At 38.6% G+C, this 21,521-nt stretch overlaps 1 protein-coding gene across 4 annotated transcripts in view; it reads left to right on the top strand.

Moving 5' to 3' along the window:
• LOC131031531 (protein COFACTOR ASSEMBLY OF COMPLEX C SUBUNIT B CCB4, chloroplastic) overlaps positions 1-21,521 on the top strand; it is a 163,208-nt gene that overhangs the window by 135,927 nt on the left and 5,760 nt on the right. For 2 of the 4 annotated variants that reach the window (XM_057962682.2, XM_057962671.2), the window contains one exon: positions 5,109-5,156. The exons of the other annotated variants lie outside the window; for them this stretch is intronic. In XM_057962682.2, the coding sequence (XP_057818665.1) occupies positions 5,109-5,156 (48 nt within the window). The remainder of the gene's footprint in view (positions 1-5,108; positions 5,157-21,521) is intronic. 4 annotated transcript variants of the gene reach the window in all.

Genomic DNA, 21,521 nt, shown 5'->3' with positions numbered 1-21,521 from the left:
GAAATCACGTTTCAGTATAATATACCAAATTAAATTACTTGAACATAGAAATTATGCAAATTGAACCAAAACCATTTAACTCTTCTTTTTCATCTCAAAACATATCTAATGGCTTTGTGGTGATTTCGAGCAGGTGATATGCCCATTGAGAGTCATAGACCCAAGTTATAGAGAGTCATAGACAAAAGTTATTCTAAAAGGAAAGTAACTATCCATTCCCATGCTCATGCATACTTACATGACTAATGATGCCCTTGTGTAGACCTTATTTGACTTGCCTAATCAATGTGGTTGCTGTCCTAATATGAAATACTGAGTTCTACCCTTGCCTCCGCATCAAATTTCTCACATCATGTTTCTTCACCAAAACACACTATTCCCAATCTTTGCCAATTAAAACACACTTTTTCGCTTTCTAGGTTAGTTGTCTTAGTTTAGTTGGTTGTTGTCGAGTCTTTGCTATTAACCTTTTGTTCATAGTTGCTCAAGAGCTGGCCAAGTCTTTCTCTTTGAAATGAAGTGAGGTTTAACATTCCCTTTGCCTAGGTAATTCATAATCCCTTCCACTTCCGTCGATCTTGTCAGTGGGTGCCCAAACCCAATCACTCCCATTTCAACCTCCCCTAACACTCTTCACTTCGATTTACCATACCTTCTAACTCACCTACCTTCCTATCCTCTATCCTTTAACCACCTTCCATACCCCATGCCTTAACCTCCTTCACATCTTAACTTAAACCTACCCTTCCATCTTACACCCTCACCTCCCTCCACTAACTTCCTTTCCACCTTACCCCTACCCCTATTCTATCCTAGCATCTCCCTTCCCCTCATATCTTATATCTCACACTCCCCTCCACAATACCTACCCCTTCACCCCTTTATTCCCCTAAAATCACCTATTCTAACCCACATCCCATAAGTCTTACTTCCTTTATTTCCCTACGCTTACCTCTACCACACACCTATTAACCTACCCTTTCCATCTTATCACCTACCCCCATCCTAGCCCACCCATATCCTATCCCTATCCTAACCTACCACCCTACCCCCTTACCCTTTTTCCTTGCCCCTTATAACTCCCATTATAACCTACATCCCCTTTACCCTTTCATTACCCCCTTATACCTCCCACTCCACTTTATTCCCCAACATATCCTAACTACAACCCCTTCTACCGCCCACATCCTAAACCTCTCTCCCCCCCATGTAGCTCCTTCTTCCATCATTTATATCCCTTATGTGCCTAAAGAAGAATGGGATAAAAGAATGTGCCTATTCTGTAACATTGGAGTAGTAGAGACGGAGTGACATTTTGTCATGAAATACTCGACATATAGTGACATTTGTGCCATTTACGAAGACATTTTAAAAATAAATTATTTAAACACGCTTTTTGAGGAATCAAAACTCAAAAAAATGATAAGTTTGCTAATTAAAATTCACTGAAGAAGAGCAGATCTTGAGAAGAGGTTACATGTTGTTTAAAGTTATAATGCCCTAATTTTATAGGGCGTGTGTTGTCTGTGGGTCCCATGGGCTGCTTTGGCCTCGTGGACGTTATTAAAATCCATCATCATCATCATTTCACGTGGCATTCAGGGTATCTTTGTGTTCATGTCAACTTTTCTTCCTGTTTGGGCTCCTTCATTGTGAAAATGAGTTTAACTACTAAAAAAAAGTTGCGTGTAAACCCTTATGTGCCTACTGCACCACCAAAAAAGCCACAAAAATGGCAATAATCTGAACCACATGAAGAATCATGCATATGAAGGGCAGTCCCAAAGATTCAACGAGCAGTCAAAGAGCAAGTTAAGAAGAGTTTTCAACCAAGATCAGAGATTGAGGTAGGATTTCAACCCAAAGCCAACACCTTACATTGCAAAGGACAAAGTATTTGCATTCAATTTAGATTGTTTATTGATAAATATATAATCGTTATCAATTACTTAGGAGAGATCCTAATTTGTGAATATTACATAAGGAGGGCCAAAATAAGATGTTTGTAAAGATATGATGACAACCACCAAGGGTTAATAGTCATAGAAACCACATAGATGTCAGCCATTAGGTAGAAGACATTGACTAGAACAATGGAAAGATGATAAAAAATAGATGGAGCAGCAAATGTTACAATCCAAATAGAAGTTTTATAGCAGCCAAACATAGAGATTAAAAGCTCATGCCTAATGGATAGGTCTGAAGTGCTACAGACAACAAGGGTGGAAAGAAAAGTTTTAGAGATGAAGAAAACACATGCTTAGAGGGAGCCAATGATAAAAGATATAGGTTTGTATAAAGAACCAATAATGGAGAATATGATATTCTTAGGAACACAAGAATATAAGCATGAATCTCAGAGTAGTCACAACATCAAAAGACAGTCCAATGATAGATTTTGATATCTCTTTTTGGCAAAGAAATTATCAAAGGGTGACAATTGAGATTCACCACAAGCATATGGGAAGAATGCCAAGTTGGTAGTTATGTAGTCCAAGATAGTTCAAGGACAAAGGCATTGGAACTTGTAGAAGTTTTTTTATCATCCAAATGGTATGAGGCAACAAGGTTCTATGACAAAAATATAACTATGTGAACAAAGATTCATGTCAAGACATAAAGAGGTAAGGTGGTATCCTTATGATCAAAGTATGACAATTACCAATATTATGAAGAGAATTCACATGAATAGATCTAGTCACCTATGCAAACATTTATTTCATCTTGTGACAGTCAAAGAGGGCAATAGTAATAAGGTTTCATGATGGAAGTCCATTAAAGGTGGTAGTCAACATAGTGAAAAAGCCTAATCATGTTTAGAACAATAGGCAACCCTAAGAACAAGAAAAAATAGTCATGTGATAATGCATAGGACAACCTTAATGCCCAAGTTTAGAGAGCATACAAGATGAATAATGATAGTCTGCCAGCAGGGATAAAGACAGGGGTAAGTTCAGTGTCAGGTACGTATAAACATGAATTTCTTGAGTTAGCATTAGAGTATATATCAGCCAGTATGATATACATATTTAAATTCAGATTTGTGCATCATTGAATATAAATTAAGATGTTTTTAATCAAGTCAATGACAATTAATATCATATTAAGTTAAGAAGGTAAATTTTATCTATTTATTCAAACAACATTAAAATAACATAAAGTTACTGCCAGATATAACATATAAAAATATATATCTGCACATAATCTCAAGAATACATAATACAATCAGATTCAGGTTATGCAAATTATGTTAATACTGCAAATTCTTATAAGGAATAACAAACTAATTATAATGAAATGACAATAAGTGGTTAATGCTGATACAAAGTAACACTAACAGGAAACTTTGATGACAATCTAATACACATCACTGTTGAACTTACCCCTGTCTCATATAACCCTATGTTGGCTAGGCCCCACCATAATTAGAAGATCCTAATTACTACTGTCCTAAACCTTGCATTGATTGTCACAATTTGACAGTGAGCTGAGTCAGTCTATTAGCGAGATTGGGAAAGAGTTTGGTATTGAGTTTGGTGTTGGTGGAAGGTTTAAGGAGGTACTCTACGACATCGAATGACTCTTCTTGTCCCTCATGTGAATGTGCTCCTCTTGAAGCACTAGATGACCCTTCCTCCCATTTCCTACACCCTATTTTCTAACGCACACCTCATAACCTTTACCTCACTTCCTATCATTATGACCTTCCATCTACCTTTCATATCCCCTCTCTTAAACTCCTTCACTTTCCTACATCCTATCCTAAACCTTAACCTCATACACATTTACTTTTACTTCACCTACCTAACCCCATTCCATCCTTCACATCCTTTTATCTCCCCCCATTCACTTTCCTACCTTCCAGACCCCTAACATATCCTAACTTACACGTTCACCATTACATCCTTCATCACTTACCTCCCTATCTTATCCTAACCCACACCTCATAACCTTATACCTCGCAGCTTCCATTTTATACCACCTTCCTATCACGGTACACTTATCCTCCCTTCCAAAACACCGACAAAAAATGGCGCTCTGATCACTACACAGTGGTCTCATGATCCTGCAGCAAGGAGTTTCTGTCACAACCATATATACCAGCATCCATACCCAAGGTAAGCTCCTCAGCTAGAGCCTACATTCAGGCCACTTCTAGCGGATGTCAGATACGAGTGGCACAATCTGTGGTTCTTCCCTATTTGATCACACAAGTTTAGGCCATCCTACTCCTTAATTAGGGTATGCCCTAAGAGGTTATGCCTATGAAGAGGATAATTGATCATTTCATTTGATCAACCATCCAATTCAATCTTATTTATCTCTTTTTCTACGAGACAATGAATATGAGCTAGGGAGAAAAAATTATGAGCAGTAAAATTCATTATAAGAAGGATAAAACTTGATCATCAACCAACACAAATGCAACCTCCTATGTAAAATTCAAACAATTTCATCACTACATAAAGCAAATTCGACACATTGTCACAAACATAACGATTTTTTCTTCAAGAAAACATCCTGTGAATGAATTGGTTGATTACCCTATCTTTTTTCTTCAACCGGATCTTGGCGGCACCGCAATCTAGAACTGTTTCCCTCCTTGTAATGCCCAATTTTTTTGTGAATATGGCAGAGGTCGATGGAATGAAGAGGCGGGATTAATGTTTATAAAATGACTTGGTCTGTTTTTTTTTTCTTTAAGTAATGCCCGCGGTCGTTGGGATTAATGTTTATAAAGGAACAATGATTTTTTGTCCCACATAATATGGGATCAAAGAGGTTTTTTTGTGTCAGTCAGCTCGAAAAAATTCTTAATGAATTCACCTTATTCCTATATTCCTTGTCTACTATTGTTGCCAAAATTTGCGTTTTCCCACATAACTCACATTGTCTCCCCTTGTATGCTTGTTCATTTGCATTTTTTTTTGTTTTAGATACATTTTTCTATTAAATGTTATCGCAATTGTGTTAATGCACATAAAAAAAGAAGAGTTGTGCCATATCTTTGCGCTATTTGGTTTTCTCACTTATTGAGCATTCATTGTGTTTCAACAAGATTTTTTTATAGATTTTGACTTATCTCAACTTTTGTTTTCATTTTACAGAGATGGATTGATATAATTGGTGAGAAATTGGATAGCACATTGTCAAAGGTTTTCTTTAAAACAAGATCCCTTCGTAGTGAAAAAAAATAATTAGAAATAAATACATAAACAACAAAGTAATTAGTTCTAATTTAAGAGTGTTGATGCCTTCAAGAAACTTGGTAAATATATGTATTTCTTAGGTGTAAAAGAGTATGTGATATTAATTGAAATTAAAATAGTCTTCTTGTTTAGCAATCAACATTCCATCTTTTGAATTTTGTTGCATAAAATGAACCTGTTTTCACACTAACCATAATTAGTCTCCATACTTAGTGATATGGCAAATTGATCTTTCATCATTGTTCTATTGATTCGAGTGACTTGTTATATTTTTAATGCAATATCATTGCAATGGTATTTCTATAATAACATTTTTAGAAGATTGTTTTCAAAACAAGTGAAACATTCTTTTCATGTTTATTGAAAAATGAAAAGTACTAGTTTGTGGATTTTCATGTTTTTATTAACAATTATGTTGGGGTTAAGGGACATTGAAAACATTGAGTGAGGTATAGACATAGTGACATTTTCATCTAATGTTTTTCGGTTGTGAAGCCTGTAAATGAATTGCTTCATCTCCCTTGTTTTTTTGGGTCTCTTCATTTGCATTGATGAAGCTATATGTAATCTTGGGGAATGTAAAATTACAATACATGAAGAACTTATGTATTTCTGCAACTAGTAAAAGAAAATGAATATCTGCTTTTCCCATGGACTTTAGCCAATTGGTGAACCATGTAAACTTGTCTTTTTTGTTTGTGTGCAGTATTGTGTGTCTATTTAATTTGCTGCAAAAATATTTTGCACTATTCTATCCTATTTGTTGAATATACAGAATACTGAGAGGGGAGGGGTGAATCAATATTCCCTTGAACTTTTTAAAACTTCTAACTAACCAATCACATAACATAATTTAAATGTAATAAAGGAAAAACAACATAGAACACAAAACACCAAATTTATACATGGAAAAACCAATATAGGAAAAACCATAGAGAGGATGAACTCTCAAGTATAGTGTAATATGTAACTAGTTTACACAATACAAAGATGGTTCACTTCTCGTGAGGGCTCACTGCCTAGAGGGGGTTCACTGTTTGAGAATAGGCTTATAGTGGGAATACAATATTGAACTGCTAGAATTGCATCTGTCATATGCATGAGGCACAATTCCATTGACGTACACAATTGCCTTTGCATTTATTGTACATATATTGTGTAAAATACATTCCCATTTGCAGTCACAAAACTTTCGCATATACACCATGTACACATTAGTCGCTTTTGGAAACAACTCTGCACATATATTACAAAACTACCGATTATATATCCACATCAAACAACTTTGATAAGTTGGCTCAACCAGAGTGGGGATGAGATTGATATACCCGCACACAACTGCAAAATTGCTTCATATGATGTCAACTACAATCTTGAATCAAAACACCTTGTAGAATATGCCTCTTTCATATCTGGATAGGACCGGTTCCAAAAACTACCTTGTAGAGCATGCCTTCAACATTTTCGGATGGGACCAGACCTAAGATGCTTTGTTGGATCACAAAAATGCATCAGATAAATACTAAACACGTATCCATACTTTGCATATTTAACGGAGCAATAACCAGACCAAAAACATATGTTGAAGCAAACAACTGGACCAAACCAAAACTGTGTGTCGAACTAGACTACATCAATGACATCAATGACATCAATGACAACAGGCCAACAATCTCCCCCTTTGTCATTGATGGCAACATAGGAAAATAGAGTACAAGTTTGCATATAAAAATTAAAAGCTCTAAATTGAAAGTCAGAAGAACTGTCTGAAAGTATAGCATAACATTACATAGCACTGCTCTCCCTTTGACAACAATGACAAAGGGTAAAACTAGATGAGAAAGTTCATAAACTTAACTTCTTCTAAGGGAGAAAGACCAGGTTAACTAGAGAACTGCTTGATCTTTTGAAAGTGTGTTGTCCATGAAACTTTATGCTTGTCGCAATGTGAAATGGCTTCTGTTAGGAACTCAATCTGCACCAGCAAGGACGCATGCACTTGCTCTGCTTCTTGCACTGAATTGAGGTCTGAATACATGAACTGTTGAGCTTTGGAAAGAGCAAGGTTCATAACAGATATGCCTTCATTGCGCATGCCTCTCAATTGACCTAGAGGAAGAATGATATTGTCTCTTTGCTATTGCAGCTCAAAATATTTCTTATGCAGTTCCTCTATAGCCAATCTACCAGAACCAGATAGATCCTGAGTTAATTGGTAATTGGCATAGACTTGCTTTATTTTGTCTTCAATGATGTTGATTTCATCTTTAATTCTTTTGGTGGCGTCTAGCCACTGAAGACTGTATGAGAAAAGTGCATTCCCCTTTGACAAACATGACTGACCATGAGAGATGAGTTTTGAGAGCTATTGATGTGCAATCTCACATTTTCTTTCGAGTTCAAGTAATAGTTTCTCTTTTTCTTCCTATCTGTCTTTCTTGGATTTTTCTTTCAATTTTTCTGAATGTTTTTTCAAAGAACTTATCAACACTTTACATTTATTAGCACTGGGGGCAACTAGATCTAACTCACATTTAGGCATAGAGGCATGAAGTGTAATAAGTAATTCTTCAACAATTTTATCTTTCTTTTGTGACTCACCTATAAATTCTTGTCTGGCAGAGGATAGAAAAGCTTATCCAATCTGAAATTTTTGTATCGGATCAACCTTAGTAAAGTCAACTATCAACTTAGAAGAGGTTATGGGTTGGATGTTCAAAGGCGAAGCAAACAAATTCTTTCAGGAGTCATCGGTTGTATTGAAACTGGTACAAATCTCAATCACAGACGCAATCACTTCTTTTCTCCATACATTGTCCCGATTCTCTGTCCTCTCCTCTGTTGTAGCCTTTGATTTAGAATCTCTTTTCTCTTGTACCACTGGCCCCTGATCATCTTGACATTTATCACCTGAGATATCTATTTCTTTACCTTTTATGGAATCGGTGTTTACCGAAGGATCAACATAAGTTTCAGGTACACTCACTACATCACTATTGATAGGCACATTATCTATAGGGCCAGTAATCACATCCTTAGACTCACCAGTAAGCGTGCCAGAATCATTTGTTGGTAACATTCAATAGTTTTTGGCTATAGTCGTTATCTTTTGAATGGTTTCTTCCTTAAGTTTTTCTTTAGCATTAGGGTCTCCTAGCATGAGACTACACAAACTTTTATTTTTCCTTAATTATGTCTTATAGGATTCTATAAGACTTGCATTATTTTCTTCCGAAAGAGTGGAACCAATAAAATCAAAAGCATGATCCTTAATGACTTGTTCTTCTTCTCTTGCAGCTTGTCTAATTCTAATTAATTCTTTCCACAATTCATCTGGTATATCCTTTTTAAATTCTACTGCAATTGCATCTAACTTAACACAATACAGTATAAAAGCTTTTACTATGCTATCTTTATCTTCGTTGCTAGCCTCATTGTATAGATCACCTACCTTTTTTAGGATTTCTCCATGTGCAATTGACTGGGTCAGGCTATCCACGTCAAGGGTTCTCTTGGATTTTTCTTGACTTTGGACTTCTAGACGTGTATCCAGTATTCTCTTGTTCTTCTTCCTCATATTCAAGTTCTATGGTTTTCATGTTTACATCTTTCCAGTTCTTTTCTTTGGAGGTGTAGTGTCATAAATTGTACACCCTTGCTAGGGTGGTACAATTTCACACTTAGGTTAGCACCTGCCTTAGTGTGTCTTGCATCTTGCATTTATAATTCCCCTTTAAGCATTTAATTAATTAATTTAATTAAATATAAGGTCATGTCTCATCACTTTACATATCATAAAGTTGGCCCCTTTACCCTAAGTGTGCCCCTTTTCCATCTTATTCCTCCAATGAATCATTTAATCATAAACCTTAATTATGTCTTATTTTGAGCGTTTAGGACCAATTTCGCATATCAAAACATCTAGAAATCAGCTATAACTTTGGGATGCGCTCTAATATCATCATATCCAACGACCCCAAAAATTTGATGAAAAGTTGGCTGGACTGTGGTGGGAATGCATATGGTCAGCGACTTTTTTCCCAAAATTTCGAGAGCACAATCCTATGATATAATAATGCTTAACCCCAAAATATCAACGGGAAATTCAAATCCTAGGTCGGCTTAAACATGAAATTAAGATCTAGGGTTTCATACTCAAGAGCTCTCTTTCTTCATTTGAAGGGGTCTTCTTCAACTGAGAATCTAAGAGCAGGGTTTTGGAGCATTAGAGCCTTGTTTGTAGCGAAAGAGTAGATCTTTGAAGTCTTCAACAACATTCAACATTCATCCATCAAACATTCATCAAGCATCATTTTATCAATTGGGGGCTTTGGAAGATGTAGAACAACAATAGGAGATCATGGACTAACGATTGGCTTGTACTTCTCCCTTGGGGTTGGATATGGTTTAATGTTGTTTTCATATCTTTGCATAAGCTTCATTTTGATTCACATTCATGCTTTAGATCACTTTGCATTATGGATTTAGAGCATTTACTTTGTCAATTATAAGCAATTAGGGTTTACTCTTTAGGGTTGCTCTAGGTTGTTTACTTTCATTCTTAGGATCTTGCACACACACAAGGTTCTTGCAGACTCATTTTCAGTACATTATTAGTTATTCGTGGAGGTGGAAATCACCAACACGGGGGTTTGACTAAGGCAAAACCCTATATAGCCACCCCAAACCCTCTTTTTCAGCTTCAGGTACAAGTTCGGATCTGAGCGTCGCTGGAAGTTTCGAGACCGGAAGAGCACACAATGACAATTCTAGGTTGCAGATCTTGGCAAAAGCCCTGAGGACAGAGGTGTGGCACCCTGGTCCTGCCCAAGACAGTGGTGTGGTGCCATGGTCCTGCCCTTTGTCAACGGGACTTGGCAGAGCAACACTTTGCAGACTCCTGAATCCTTCATGTCAGTTTCAGCTCCAGAATTGTAGAATCAGGTTAGTGGCGTGGCACCTTGGTCCCAGACATTTTTGCTCAGATTTCAGGTATAGGTACACATCTGATTTGGTCTTCTGATCTGTACTTTGCAGCAGTGTATCAGTTGTTCTTTTATTTGCATTTTCAGATTAGGGTTTGTTTGCTTACTTGCTTTCTAGGTTAGATTGCATTTTGCTTTATTCCTCTCTGTCATTTACAACAAAGGAATAGAAAACCGAAGAGGTAATCCACGACTCTCTCTTTCTCATAAGAAGTAGCCGATGTGTATTACCTCCCTAGGCTCTTTCATATTCCATGGGTGTGTATGAGAGTGGGATTAGGGTTTCCATATTTAGTCTCACTTTTTCCCCTACACATCTTGGTGAACTCGACGCGAATTGAATTTCATTTGCATTGCATTGCATTGTTAGATCTAGATCTAGTTTATTTCATTTGCTTTCAAAACATAAAAAAAGAGAGATAGGTTTCTTTTATTTTCCTTGCATTGTGTGTTTAAATTTCATGCAATTTTCATTTCAAAATGTCAGATTTCTATTTGCAAGAAGTTCATGCTTTTGATGATGTATGCAATTTTGTTGATTGCAAGTTTAGTAGGGATGAATTAGATAATGCTCTAGATGAGTTTTTGAACCCTAAGCCTTCTAAATCCTGATTTTGCCAAAAATTAATCAACCTTGTTACTATGCCATTTCGTGGTGATGAGAAAGATAAGTCGAATGATCCCTATCATGGGTACATTCCTATCAACTCCTCCACTAGATCTAGCAACATAGTTGATTCCCATTATTCCCTCTATGATGTTATGTCTCCTTTTGAGTCCAAAGATAATCCTTTCAATCACTATGACCGTGCTTTATTGGATGATGTCGTTGATGACGTTATGTCTTTACCTAAACTTTCAAACAAGAATAATGCATCTAAAAGGTTAATCAATATGATCAATGTGAATGAAGACAACAAACCTCTTTTTGTTGTCCAAGGTGCTTGTCCTTCTCCAACTTCACCTCTTCCTAATCAACCTCTTTTTACGGTTCAAGGTGGATATAGTCATGATTCCTTTAGCACTCCAAACAAGCCTATCATTATAGTTCAAGGAAGGAATCCCACTAGGAGTTCTTATAGCTATGTTAGACAACTAACTAAGGAGAGTTATAATGCAGTTGCTCATACCTATAACACAAGAAATAATAGGCAACCTAACCTTCCTTCGGTTGTTCCAACTCCTCTACCTGATCCTCAACTCATTCTTCCTCAAGCACCTCGTATTTCACAAACCCTTGGTAAGGAATATGATCTTGTCAAACAACTTAAAGCTACTCTTGCCAAGATATCCCTTTGGGATTTGCTTGAAACTTCCTCGACTCATCATGGAATGCTACAAGATGCCTTGAAAACATTGAATGTCCCACCCACAGTGACATCAAATAATATGGTTTCCTTGATTCACTCTATTACATCACCTAAGGCTCAGATTGTGTTTACATAAGATGAGCTACCCTCTAGTGAAGTTCAACAACAATATGATCCCTTAATGATTGGGGTTATCATAAATGATAGTGCGATAAGAGGAACATTGGTGGACAATGGTTCTGGCCTTAATGTTTGTAGCATTAACTTGTTGCATAAGATCAGTATTGATACATCTCTTATTAATCCTGATTCTCTCACCATCCATGGCTTCGATAATGTTGCTAAATCTTCATTAGGTATCATCACCTTGCTTGTTAAGGTAGGTCCTGTTACTTTACCCACACCTATCCATGTCATGTCTGGAGAGTTGACATACAACTTGTTGTTAGGGAGACCTTGGATTCATAACATGCAAGCTGTTCCTTTTACATTGCATAGGAAAATCAAGTTCATTTACAACAATACAACATACACCTTGTTAGGTGACACAAGATTTCAGGCTTGTCTACAAAAATCAAGTTCTAAATCCTCTTCAATCAATTGTTCCCCAACTATCTTAGACAATTCCTCTAAAGCTTCTACTCCGATTAGTGTGACTAGTTCATCAAACCTGTCTCTTATATCTGAATCGATTCCCAAGACTTCCTCAAGTGGACCTAAGGTTCTTGAGGAAGAGTCTTCTTAGCCTGACTCTACGATTGAGAACACTTTCTCTCCTGAAAATATTCTTGCAGAAGATGATTGGGGATCCCTTGATTTCAATCCTACTTTTGTAGGGGAATACAAGATTCCCCCTAGAGAACCTAAGGTCGAAAAGAAGAAAGAAGAAGAAGAACCTAAAAAGCAATCTGCTTTGTCTAGGCCATTGAGTAATAACTTTGTGGCGGCTTCTCAGTTCATCTGCCTTAGTTTTTGGTCTAGAGGATTTTGACCCTTCACTTTTTGAAAATCCTCCTTCTTCGGAAATGACTAGCCTTTATGGTCATGGTTTTCACATCTTGGCTGGGTGTGGATATAATGGAAATGGATGTGGTGCTCAAGAACAAGGGATTAAAGTTCCCTTGGAAAACAACTTTCGTGATATGACATTTGGGCTTGGTTATGGTCCTTTCAAGCGTATTAAAACCTCTAAGAGACCATCTATTAGTGTTAATGTCATTTTTGCTTCTCTCTCACTAAAATGTCCAGAATATATTGACTGTGACCCTTCTTGTGTCTTTGCTTTGGTTGTTTTTTCTACTGATGATTCCTTAGTTGAATTCTTGGGAGCTTATGACAACCTTCCTCATTATCATCATAATCGTAGGTTTCCCTATTGTCTAAATGCAAAAGCTTACTTTGGGAAAGAAAGAAATAACGATGATATAATTAAAGAATTTCCTCAATTAAAAGATGCTTCTCAACAAATCAATCTCCTAATAAACGACACCATCGATATCAAGATGGATCCTTGTGTTGAAGATAAAATCATTAAGATATGGAAATGTCTTGACAAAGAAGAGAAAACACAATATGCTGAGTTGTTACATGAATTCCCTGAGATCTTTGCTTGGATATATTCTGACATGCCTGGCGTAGATCCTAAGATTGTCACTCATAACATTGTCCTAATTCCTGATGCTAAACCTATGAAGCAAAAGATTTGAGAGATTCACCCTAAGGTGGCATTACTTGTTAAAGCTGAGATTGAAAAATTGTTGGATGCTGGATTCATTCATCCTATCGATTATTCTCCATGGATTTCAAACATTGTGGCTGTGGCTAAAGCTGAAAACAAGATTAGGATGTGTACGGATTTTCGAGATCTAAACAAGCCCTCTTTAAACGATGACTTTCCTCTCCCGAATATCGATATGATAGTGGATTTGGTAGTAGGGCATGCTTTACTATCCTTAATGGATGGTTTCTCAGGAAATAATCAAATCTTCATCAATCCCCAAGATCAATATAAAACTGCTTTCACTACTCCTTGGGGTACGTTTTGTTGGATTGTGATGCCTTTTGGATTGAAAAACGTAGGCACAATCTATTAGCGTGCTATGACTCTCATCTTCCATGATTATATGCATAAGACTTTAGAAGATTACGTTGATGACATCTTAGCCAAATTTGTTCTTCGTACAGATCATGTTAAGATCCTTAGTCAAATCTTTGAGAGAATTCGCAAGTATAACATGCGTTTGAATCCCCAAAAATGTGTTTTTGGTGTGGATAATGGAAAACTATTAGGATTCATAGTTTCACATCATGGCGTTGAGGTGGATATGAAGAAGATAGATGCTATTGTTAACATACCACGTCCTAAGAATGTCTCCCAACTAAAAAGTTTGAAAGGAAAGATCCACCAAGCTATTCATAGGTTCGTCTCTCAACTTGCGGATCATACCTTTCCCTTAACACAATTGCTTAAAAAGAATATCACTTTCCAATGGAATGAGGATTGCCGCCAAGCATTTGAAGACTTAAAGACCTATTTGGCCAATCCTCCCATTCTTCAACCTGCTGATCCTACTAAGCCTTTTCTTCTATACACTGTTACTTCCCCTCAAGCTCTTGCGGCCTTATTGGCACAATGTGATAAGGATGGTAGAGAATGCTCGATTTATTACATAAGCTGCACTCTACTCGATTACGAAGTCCGATATTCTGCGATAGAAAGATAATGCCTTGCTTTAGTTTTTTCAACTCAAAAGTTGAGGCATTATCTCTTGAATGCTGAGATCCATGTTATCATTAAATTTGATCCTCTCAAACATCTTTTCTCCAAAACTAATCTTTCCAGACGCTTAGCTAAGTGGGTTATGATGTTGATCGAGTTTGACCTTAAGTTTGTTTCACAAAAGGCAATAAAGGGTGTCAAGCGTTGACTAATCACTTAGTTGCTGCTCCTTTACCATTCTCCCTACCTAATCCAGAGTCTTTTCCCAACGAAAACATTCTTTCCATTGAGGTTGATGAGACTTGGGAACTGTACTTTGATGCCTCTAAGTGTCGTACATGATCAGGGGCAGGGGTGGTTTTAATCTCTCCTAAAAAGAAGCCTATTCCTTTATCATATCATCTCAATTTCTTATGTACCAACAATATTGCTGAATATGAAGCTCTTATAGCTGGAATTAAAGCAGCCTTGGCGTTGATTGTGAAACATCTACATATTTATGGAGATTCTCAATTAATCACAAGACAAGTGACAAGAGTTTATGAAGCTAAGAAAGACAAATTATCACAATATAAAGATCTAGCTTTATCCTTGTTGCAAAAATTCGATTCTTATACCATGGAGCCTGTTCCTCGAAAATATAATCGACATGCTGACGCGATGACGTGTTGCCTCTCTTACGTCTCTAGAGGATCTTGTGGTAGATCTTAAATTCACTATTCATAACCTCACTACCCCGGCTATTGCTGATAATCCTAGTGATGTGGCATATTGTTGCATTATAGATTCTGACGAATGGTACTCACATATCGTGAGATATTTGAGTGATGGTACCTTTTGTGATTCTGCAAATAAGAATACTAGGGCCAGGATTCGCAAATTGGCTACTAGATACATTATCCTTTCTAATGTTCTTTATAGGAGGGGTTATAATGGTCTTCTTCTTCAATGCTTAAACAAGGCTGAAATCCCTATTGCTCTTGAAGAGGCACATTCAGGTGCTTGTGGGGGGCATTTTGGGGGTAGGTCTTTAGTTCAGAGATTGCTTTGAATGGGATATTATTGGCAAACCATGGAAAATGATTCCTTTGCGTTTGTTAAAAGATGTTGTCAGTGTCAGCAACATAGTAATTTGATCCATGCTCTTGTCCAAGAGCTTTGATCACAGGTAGCGTCTTGGCCCTTTTCTACATGGGGTTTGGATCTTGTTGGTAAAATATCTCCTCCTTCATCTCAAGGACACACTTTCATCATAAATGCCACTGATTACTTTACGAAATGGGTGGAAGTTGTTCCTCTTCGATCCACTACCGCTGAAGTAATTTGTCAATTTATTTTGGAAAACTTTATTTCTTGATTTGGGATACCTTCCGCCCTAGTTTCAGATAATGGAACACCATTCAAAAATAAGGATGTGAAGAAGTTTCTCGAGAAATATCATATTCAAGATAGACTTTCTACACTTTATTACCCTCAATCAAATGGTCAAGTTGAGTCTTCTAACAAGATAATTGAACAAATTCTTTGAAAGACTGTAAACAAGCATGGTAAGGAATGGCATACCCAATTAACCTACGCTCTGTGGGCTTATCGCACGAGTGTATGTGTTGCTACGAGTTGTACTCCTTATAATCTTGTTTATGGTGCTGATGCACTTATGCCTTTGGAGTTAGAGATTCCTTCTTTGAGAGTCTCTCTTAGGAGTATAGTAGATGATGATTCCTATAGAGAGCAAGACTTGAACAACTTGAGATGCTCGATGAACGACGTATACATGCCCTCGAGCATATTCAAGTTTATCATAGAACTTTGCAAAGAAGCTACAATGATAAGGTTATTCAATGTTCCTTCTCGGTAGGGGATTTAGTCCTTTATGAGAATCAACGCAATGTGAATGCCTTAGTTGAGGAAAAGGGAAAATTCAGTCCTAATTGGCTTGGACCATACATTGTTGTGGAGGTCTATGAATCAGGTGCTTACAGGATAGCAGATATGAAAGGTACGCCTCTCAAAGAACCCATAAATGCTATGCACCTTCGTAGATACTACACCTAGTTCTATTTTTCTTTTCCTCTCTTTCTTTCTAATCTGCTTTCTGTTCTCTTTCTATGTCTTTTTCTTTCTTCAAAATTGGCTAATATGTTAGCCTGTCTTCATTCAAGTATGTAAGATGGAATAATGTTATATTGTTTGGTCTACATTGCTTCATTCTTGACAAGCATGTTTCATTACTTTATTGTTTGTCTTGGATTCTTTATATGTAAATTGTAATGGATTTACATTTCACATGTGCTAGCATGTTATACAATTTCTTATGTGTTAAGTGTAATTATATCATGTTGTGTTTAATTAGAGATTAATTAAATCATATTAGTTTTGTATTTCTCATGTTTAATATATGCTTCTTTTACATCATCAAAGTAGCATTTGATTAAATACTTTGTTATTTAATTAAATCACACATGTATCAATTTAATCATGAAGCATTGAGAAATCAATCACATGGAAATTAAAATTAGATATACATGCTCATTACTTAATATGTTACTTCTAATCTAAGCAATGCATATATTGTTCAAGGATTAAAATAACATAATCATGTGTGTCATCATATATACATCAAATACATCAAGATCATCTCATAGGACTAGTAGCTGGAGGATGGTGGCTAGATGCCCCCTCCTGATTTGGCTATGAGAGTGGCCCCATGGGGGTGTATCGTGATACGGACCGCGAGTGACTTCGCGAGGAGCTCCTGCGATCTCTCTCCATCATGATCCCTCGGTATGTGGCTGCCTCTGTCTGTGACGCTGCTAGGTCACGCTCTGTCTGTCGTAATCTCTCTCATAGGACCTACACCTCCGTCCGAATAGGGGAGAAAAGGTCCTCATGTCGTCCTGCATTCCTTTGGGATCTGTGCGCTATCTATGAGGAACTAGGAACGTGTGCAGTCACAATAAGGTTTGTCACTTTATTCTGAATCATAGAACACCACTCTTGGATGATAGCTGTAAGATAGAGAGAATTTTTTTATCAGTAACATTCTATATCGTCAAATCTAAAGTAGGTAAGATACATATGTTAATCAATAACATGACACTTTACCTGGATCTCCCTCTCGCTAGTAGGGATCCTGGACGACAACTGCCTGAAATTGGGACCCGTTAGTCTCTCTGTGCTCGTACTGTCTCTGTACAGTAGGTGTGGGCCGATGGGGACCATGATCAGGACCCCTTATGGGGTTCCTCTCTGCCTGCAGTGGGAGACTCGGTGGATCTAGGGCTATGGAATCCTCCCCGGAGTGATGAGGAACTGCATCTGACTCATCCTCCTCCTCCTCCTCCTCCTCATCATCCTCCTTGTCCTCGTCCTCGTCCTCGTCCTTGTCCTCGTCCTCGTCCTCGTCCTCGTCCTCGTCATCATCCTCCTTGTCCTCCTCGTCCTCATCATCATCATCCTCATCTTCCTCCTCGTCGTCGTCCTCCTCATCCTCCTCCTCTCCGTCCTCCTCCTCATCTCCATCCTGTTCTCCCTCTTCGGTATCAGGGTTGTCTCCATCTTCACCTGTCTCTTGCTCCTCTGTGCTGTAGCCTGATCATCTGAACCCTCCTCGGATGTATCGAATCCCTTTCCGTCGCCTGACTATCTCCATGGTCTGGGGTTCCCTCTAGGGTAGTCTACTGGGAAAATGGCTCCAGGGTATGTCCTCCCCCACCATGTGATGTACCATTGATGCACGCCTGAATCATCTCTATAATCTTTCGCTATGTCTTGATCTGACCCATCTGAATCTATGATGTCGATCTCATCACTGGTAGGCCTAGGAATGGCTCCTAGCCTTGACATCATGCGTGAGTGTCGGATGTACACATGCACGTCAGTAGGAACACACTACTCGAACTCGAACTGCCGCTGAACTCGGTCGAAGTAGAAGGGAACGATTATGCGGCTGTACCGCCCCTCTAATACATGGTTCCTCTGGATGCGTATCCCTGCCCACATGTACATCCTAAGGTAGGGTCTCCATATGACCCCACCCATTGTAAGTCTATCTAAGCTCAACCTCCAATACAGGAGATTGTCGAATCGCCACTCGCGGGTAAGAGGATAAGCATATACCCTAGGTTGGTCTAGGACTAGCTCTATGGGTGCTCCACTAGGCCAATTGCAGGTAATATGCTCAAACATCCACACCTGTAGTAGCATGCATGTCATCAGGCTGCATCCTTGCCCGAACACATACTCCCCAAGGTCATGATAGAGATGCACAACCATGCTCTGACCCCAAGAGTATACTCTCTTGTGTCTCTCCACAGCTCGTATGGCGCAGATGTGTCCTCCATGCATATGTGTGACGCGCCCATTAGGGCACACAACTAATGCAAGGGTCGCAATCATGAGTCGCCTCACTAATGGAACCTCGCTAGTAGGGTGTAAGAGCCAGCTGACCATGATGCGACCCCTCGTCTTGCTGCATATCACTCTTCCCACAACATATACCTGCTCTCTCCTATAATCCTCCTCTGTCCAATCGGATTGATATCTCACGGTCTCTCCTCTAATGGGAAGGTGCAAAATGCGGTATACATCCTCAAGGGTGACCGACATCTCCCCCACAGGTAGCGAGAATGTCGAGGTGTCTGCAACCCACCTCTCCATCAGTGCCATCAACATCGCACAATGGAATTGGATGGCCGACATGGTCATCGCATCCCACAAGCCCACTACATGTAGCAAATCCCTCTCTCTCGTTGTCAGTCTCAGGATCTACTCTCGAAGGCTCCGAAAGGTGAGACCGACGGTATGCTTGTAGATGTGCGGTAGTGTCTGCAAAATGCAAAGCAATCTATCTTCAGTAATCAATCAATCATCTATCATCATCTAATCAATGCAATCTTTCTATTAGTTCTAGCATTCATCGCCTGATCCTGTGTTGCCGTCGGTTGCCCCAAACAGGGACCAGGGCACCCTGAGTGGACCAGGCCACCCTACTAGGACCATGGCGCCCTAGGACCCCTAGGTGTCCAAAGGGAGGGCCTGGGCCCGGACTAGGCGATGAGATCATCACTTCTAAAAACTATGAAATCATGAAAAAGTCAAATGGAGTGAACAGATGGTCAACTCACCTCATCGAGCTGTCAGTCGGCGAGTACGGATTGGCGCAGGATCTCCATCCTCGTAGGCCGCTCAGGTCGGCATCGAGGCATGGTGGCTTTTATGTGGGCTCCTCTGCAGTGAATAGTGCCAAAAAGTTAGAAAGTGACAAATGAAGGTGTCACTTTCATATTTATGTGTTATGCACTTTTTGACTTTATGTTTTTAAGTTAAAACTCTAATTTCTGCACTTTTTCTTCAATCTACCATATCTTGAGCTAGGAAGCTCTAATTCTCGCACTGCTAATGGTGTTGGAATCGTGAGTTCGCCCTCTCGCTCTGTAGTAGTTCCATAATGTGCTTGGATAAGTAATAAAGCCTTGTTGCAAACTTGCTTCGTGAAAATCTTTATCACAATTTGCTGTGGAAAACATGATACCTATTTCACCTCACTAATAAGCAAGTCGAAACAAGGGGGGGCATATAGCTACCCACGAATTTCATCACCTTCCTTAGTAAGCATTAGGTGATTTTGTGATCTAACATGTGGTTTTGTAGGGTGTGGTTCTTAACTGTGTACTGCAGATACCGCTGGGGGCTTCGTTCGACAACTTATGGATATATCCTTTTTCAAATGATGTTTACTTTTCTGTACTTTAGCTTGCATATGCACGTAGTGTCATATGACCGCTAAAGTGGGGGATAAATGTAGTGTCATAAATTGTACACCCTTGCTAGGGTGGTACAATTTCACACTTAGGTTAGCACCCACCTTAGTGTGTCTTGCATATTGCATTTATAATTGCTCGTTAAGCATTTAATTAATTAATTAAATTAAATCTAAGGTCATGTCTCATCACTTTACATATCATAAAGTTGGGCCCTTTACCCTAAGTGTACCCCTTTTTCATCTTATTCCTCCAATGAATCCTTTAATCATAAACCCTAATTATGTCTTATTTTGACCATTTAGGCCTGATTTTGCATATCAAAACATCTTGAAATTAGTTGTAACTTTGGGATGTGCTCTAATATCATCATATCTAACAGCCCCAAAAATGTGGTGAAAAGTTGGTCAGACCGTGGCAGGAATGCACATGGTCCGCGACTTTTTTCCCGAAATTTCGAGAGCACAATCCTATGATATAATAATGCTCAACACCAAAATATCAGTGGAAAATTCAAATCCTAGGTCAGCCTAAACATGAAATTAAGATCTAGGGTTTCGTACTTAAGAGCTATTTTTCTTCATTTGAAGGGGTCTTCTTCTGTTGAGAATCTAAGAGCAGGTTTTTGGAGCATTAGAGCCTTCTTTGTAGCAAACGAGTAGATCTTTAAAGTTTTCAACAACATTCAACATTCATCCATCAAACATTCATCAAGCATCATTTTATCAATTGGGAGCTTTGGAAGATGTAGAAGAACAATAGGAGATCACTGATTGACGATTGGCTTGTACCTCTCCCTTGGGGTTGGGTATGGTTTAATGTTATTTTCATATCTTTGCATAAGCTTCATTTTGATTCACATTCATGCTTTATATCACTTTGCATTATGGATTTAGAGCATTTACTTTGTAAATTATAAGCAATTAGGGTTTACTCTTTAGGATTGCTCTAGGTTGTTTACTCTCATTCTGAGGATCTTGCACACACATTTTCAGTACATTATTGGTTATTTGTGGAAATCACCAACACGGGGGTTAGACTAAGGCAAAACCCTATATAGCCACCCCAAACCCTCTTTTTCAGCTTCAGGTACAGGTTCGGAGCCGAGTGTTGCTAGAAGTTTCGAGACCAGAAGAGCACACAGGGACAGTTTTGGGTTGCAGATCTTGATAAAAGCCCCAAGGACAAGGGCGTGGCGCCCTGGTCTTCCCCAGGATAGTGGCGTGGCACCATGGTCCTGCCCTCTGTCAGCATGACTTGGCAGAGAAGCACTTTGTAGACTCCAGAATCCTTCCTGTTAGTTTCAACTCCAGAATTATAGAATCAGGACAGTGGCGTGGCACCTTGGTCCTGGACATTTCTGCTTAGATTTCAGGTTCAGGTATACCTTTGATTTGACCTTCTGTTTTGTACTTTGTAGCAGTGTATCAGTTGTTCTTTGATCTGCATTCTCAGATTAGGGTTTGTTTGCTTACTTGCTTTCTAGGTTAGATTGCATTTTGCATCATTCCTCTCTCTCATTTACAACAAAGGAA

Source organism: Cryptomeria japonica, chromosome 6, assembly GCF_030272615.1.
Source record: "Cryptomeria japonica chromosome 6, Sugi_1.0, whole genome shotgun sequence".
Taxonomy (NCBI): Eukaryota; Viridiplantae; Streptophyta; class Pinopsida; order Cupressales; family Cupressaceae; genus Cryptomeria; species Cryptomeria japonica.
This window is presented reverse-complemented; position numbering and strand designations above follow the sequence as displayed.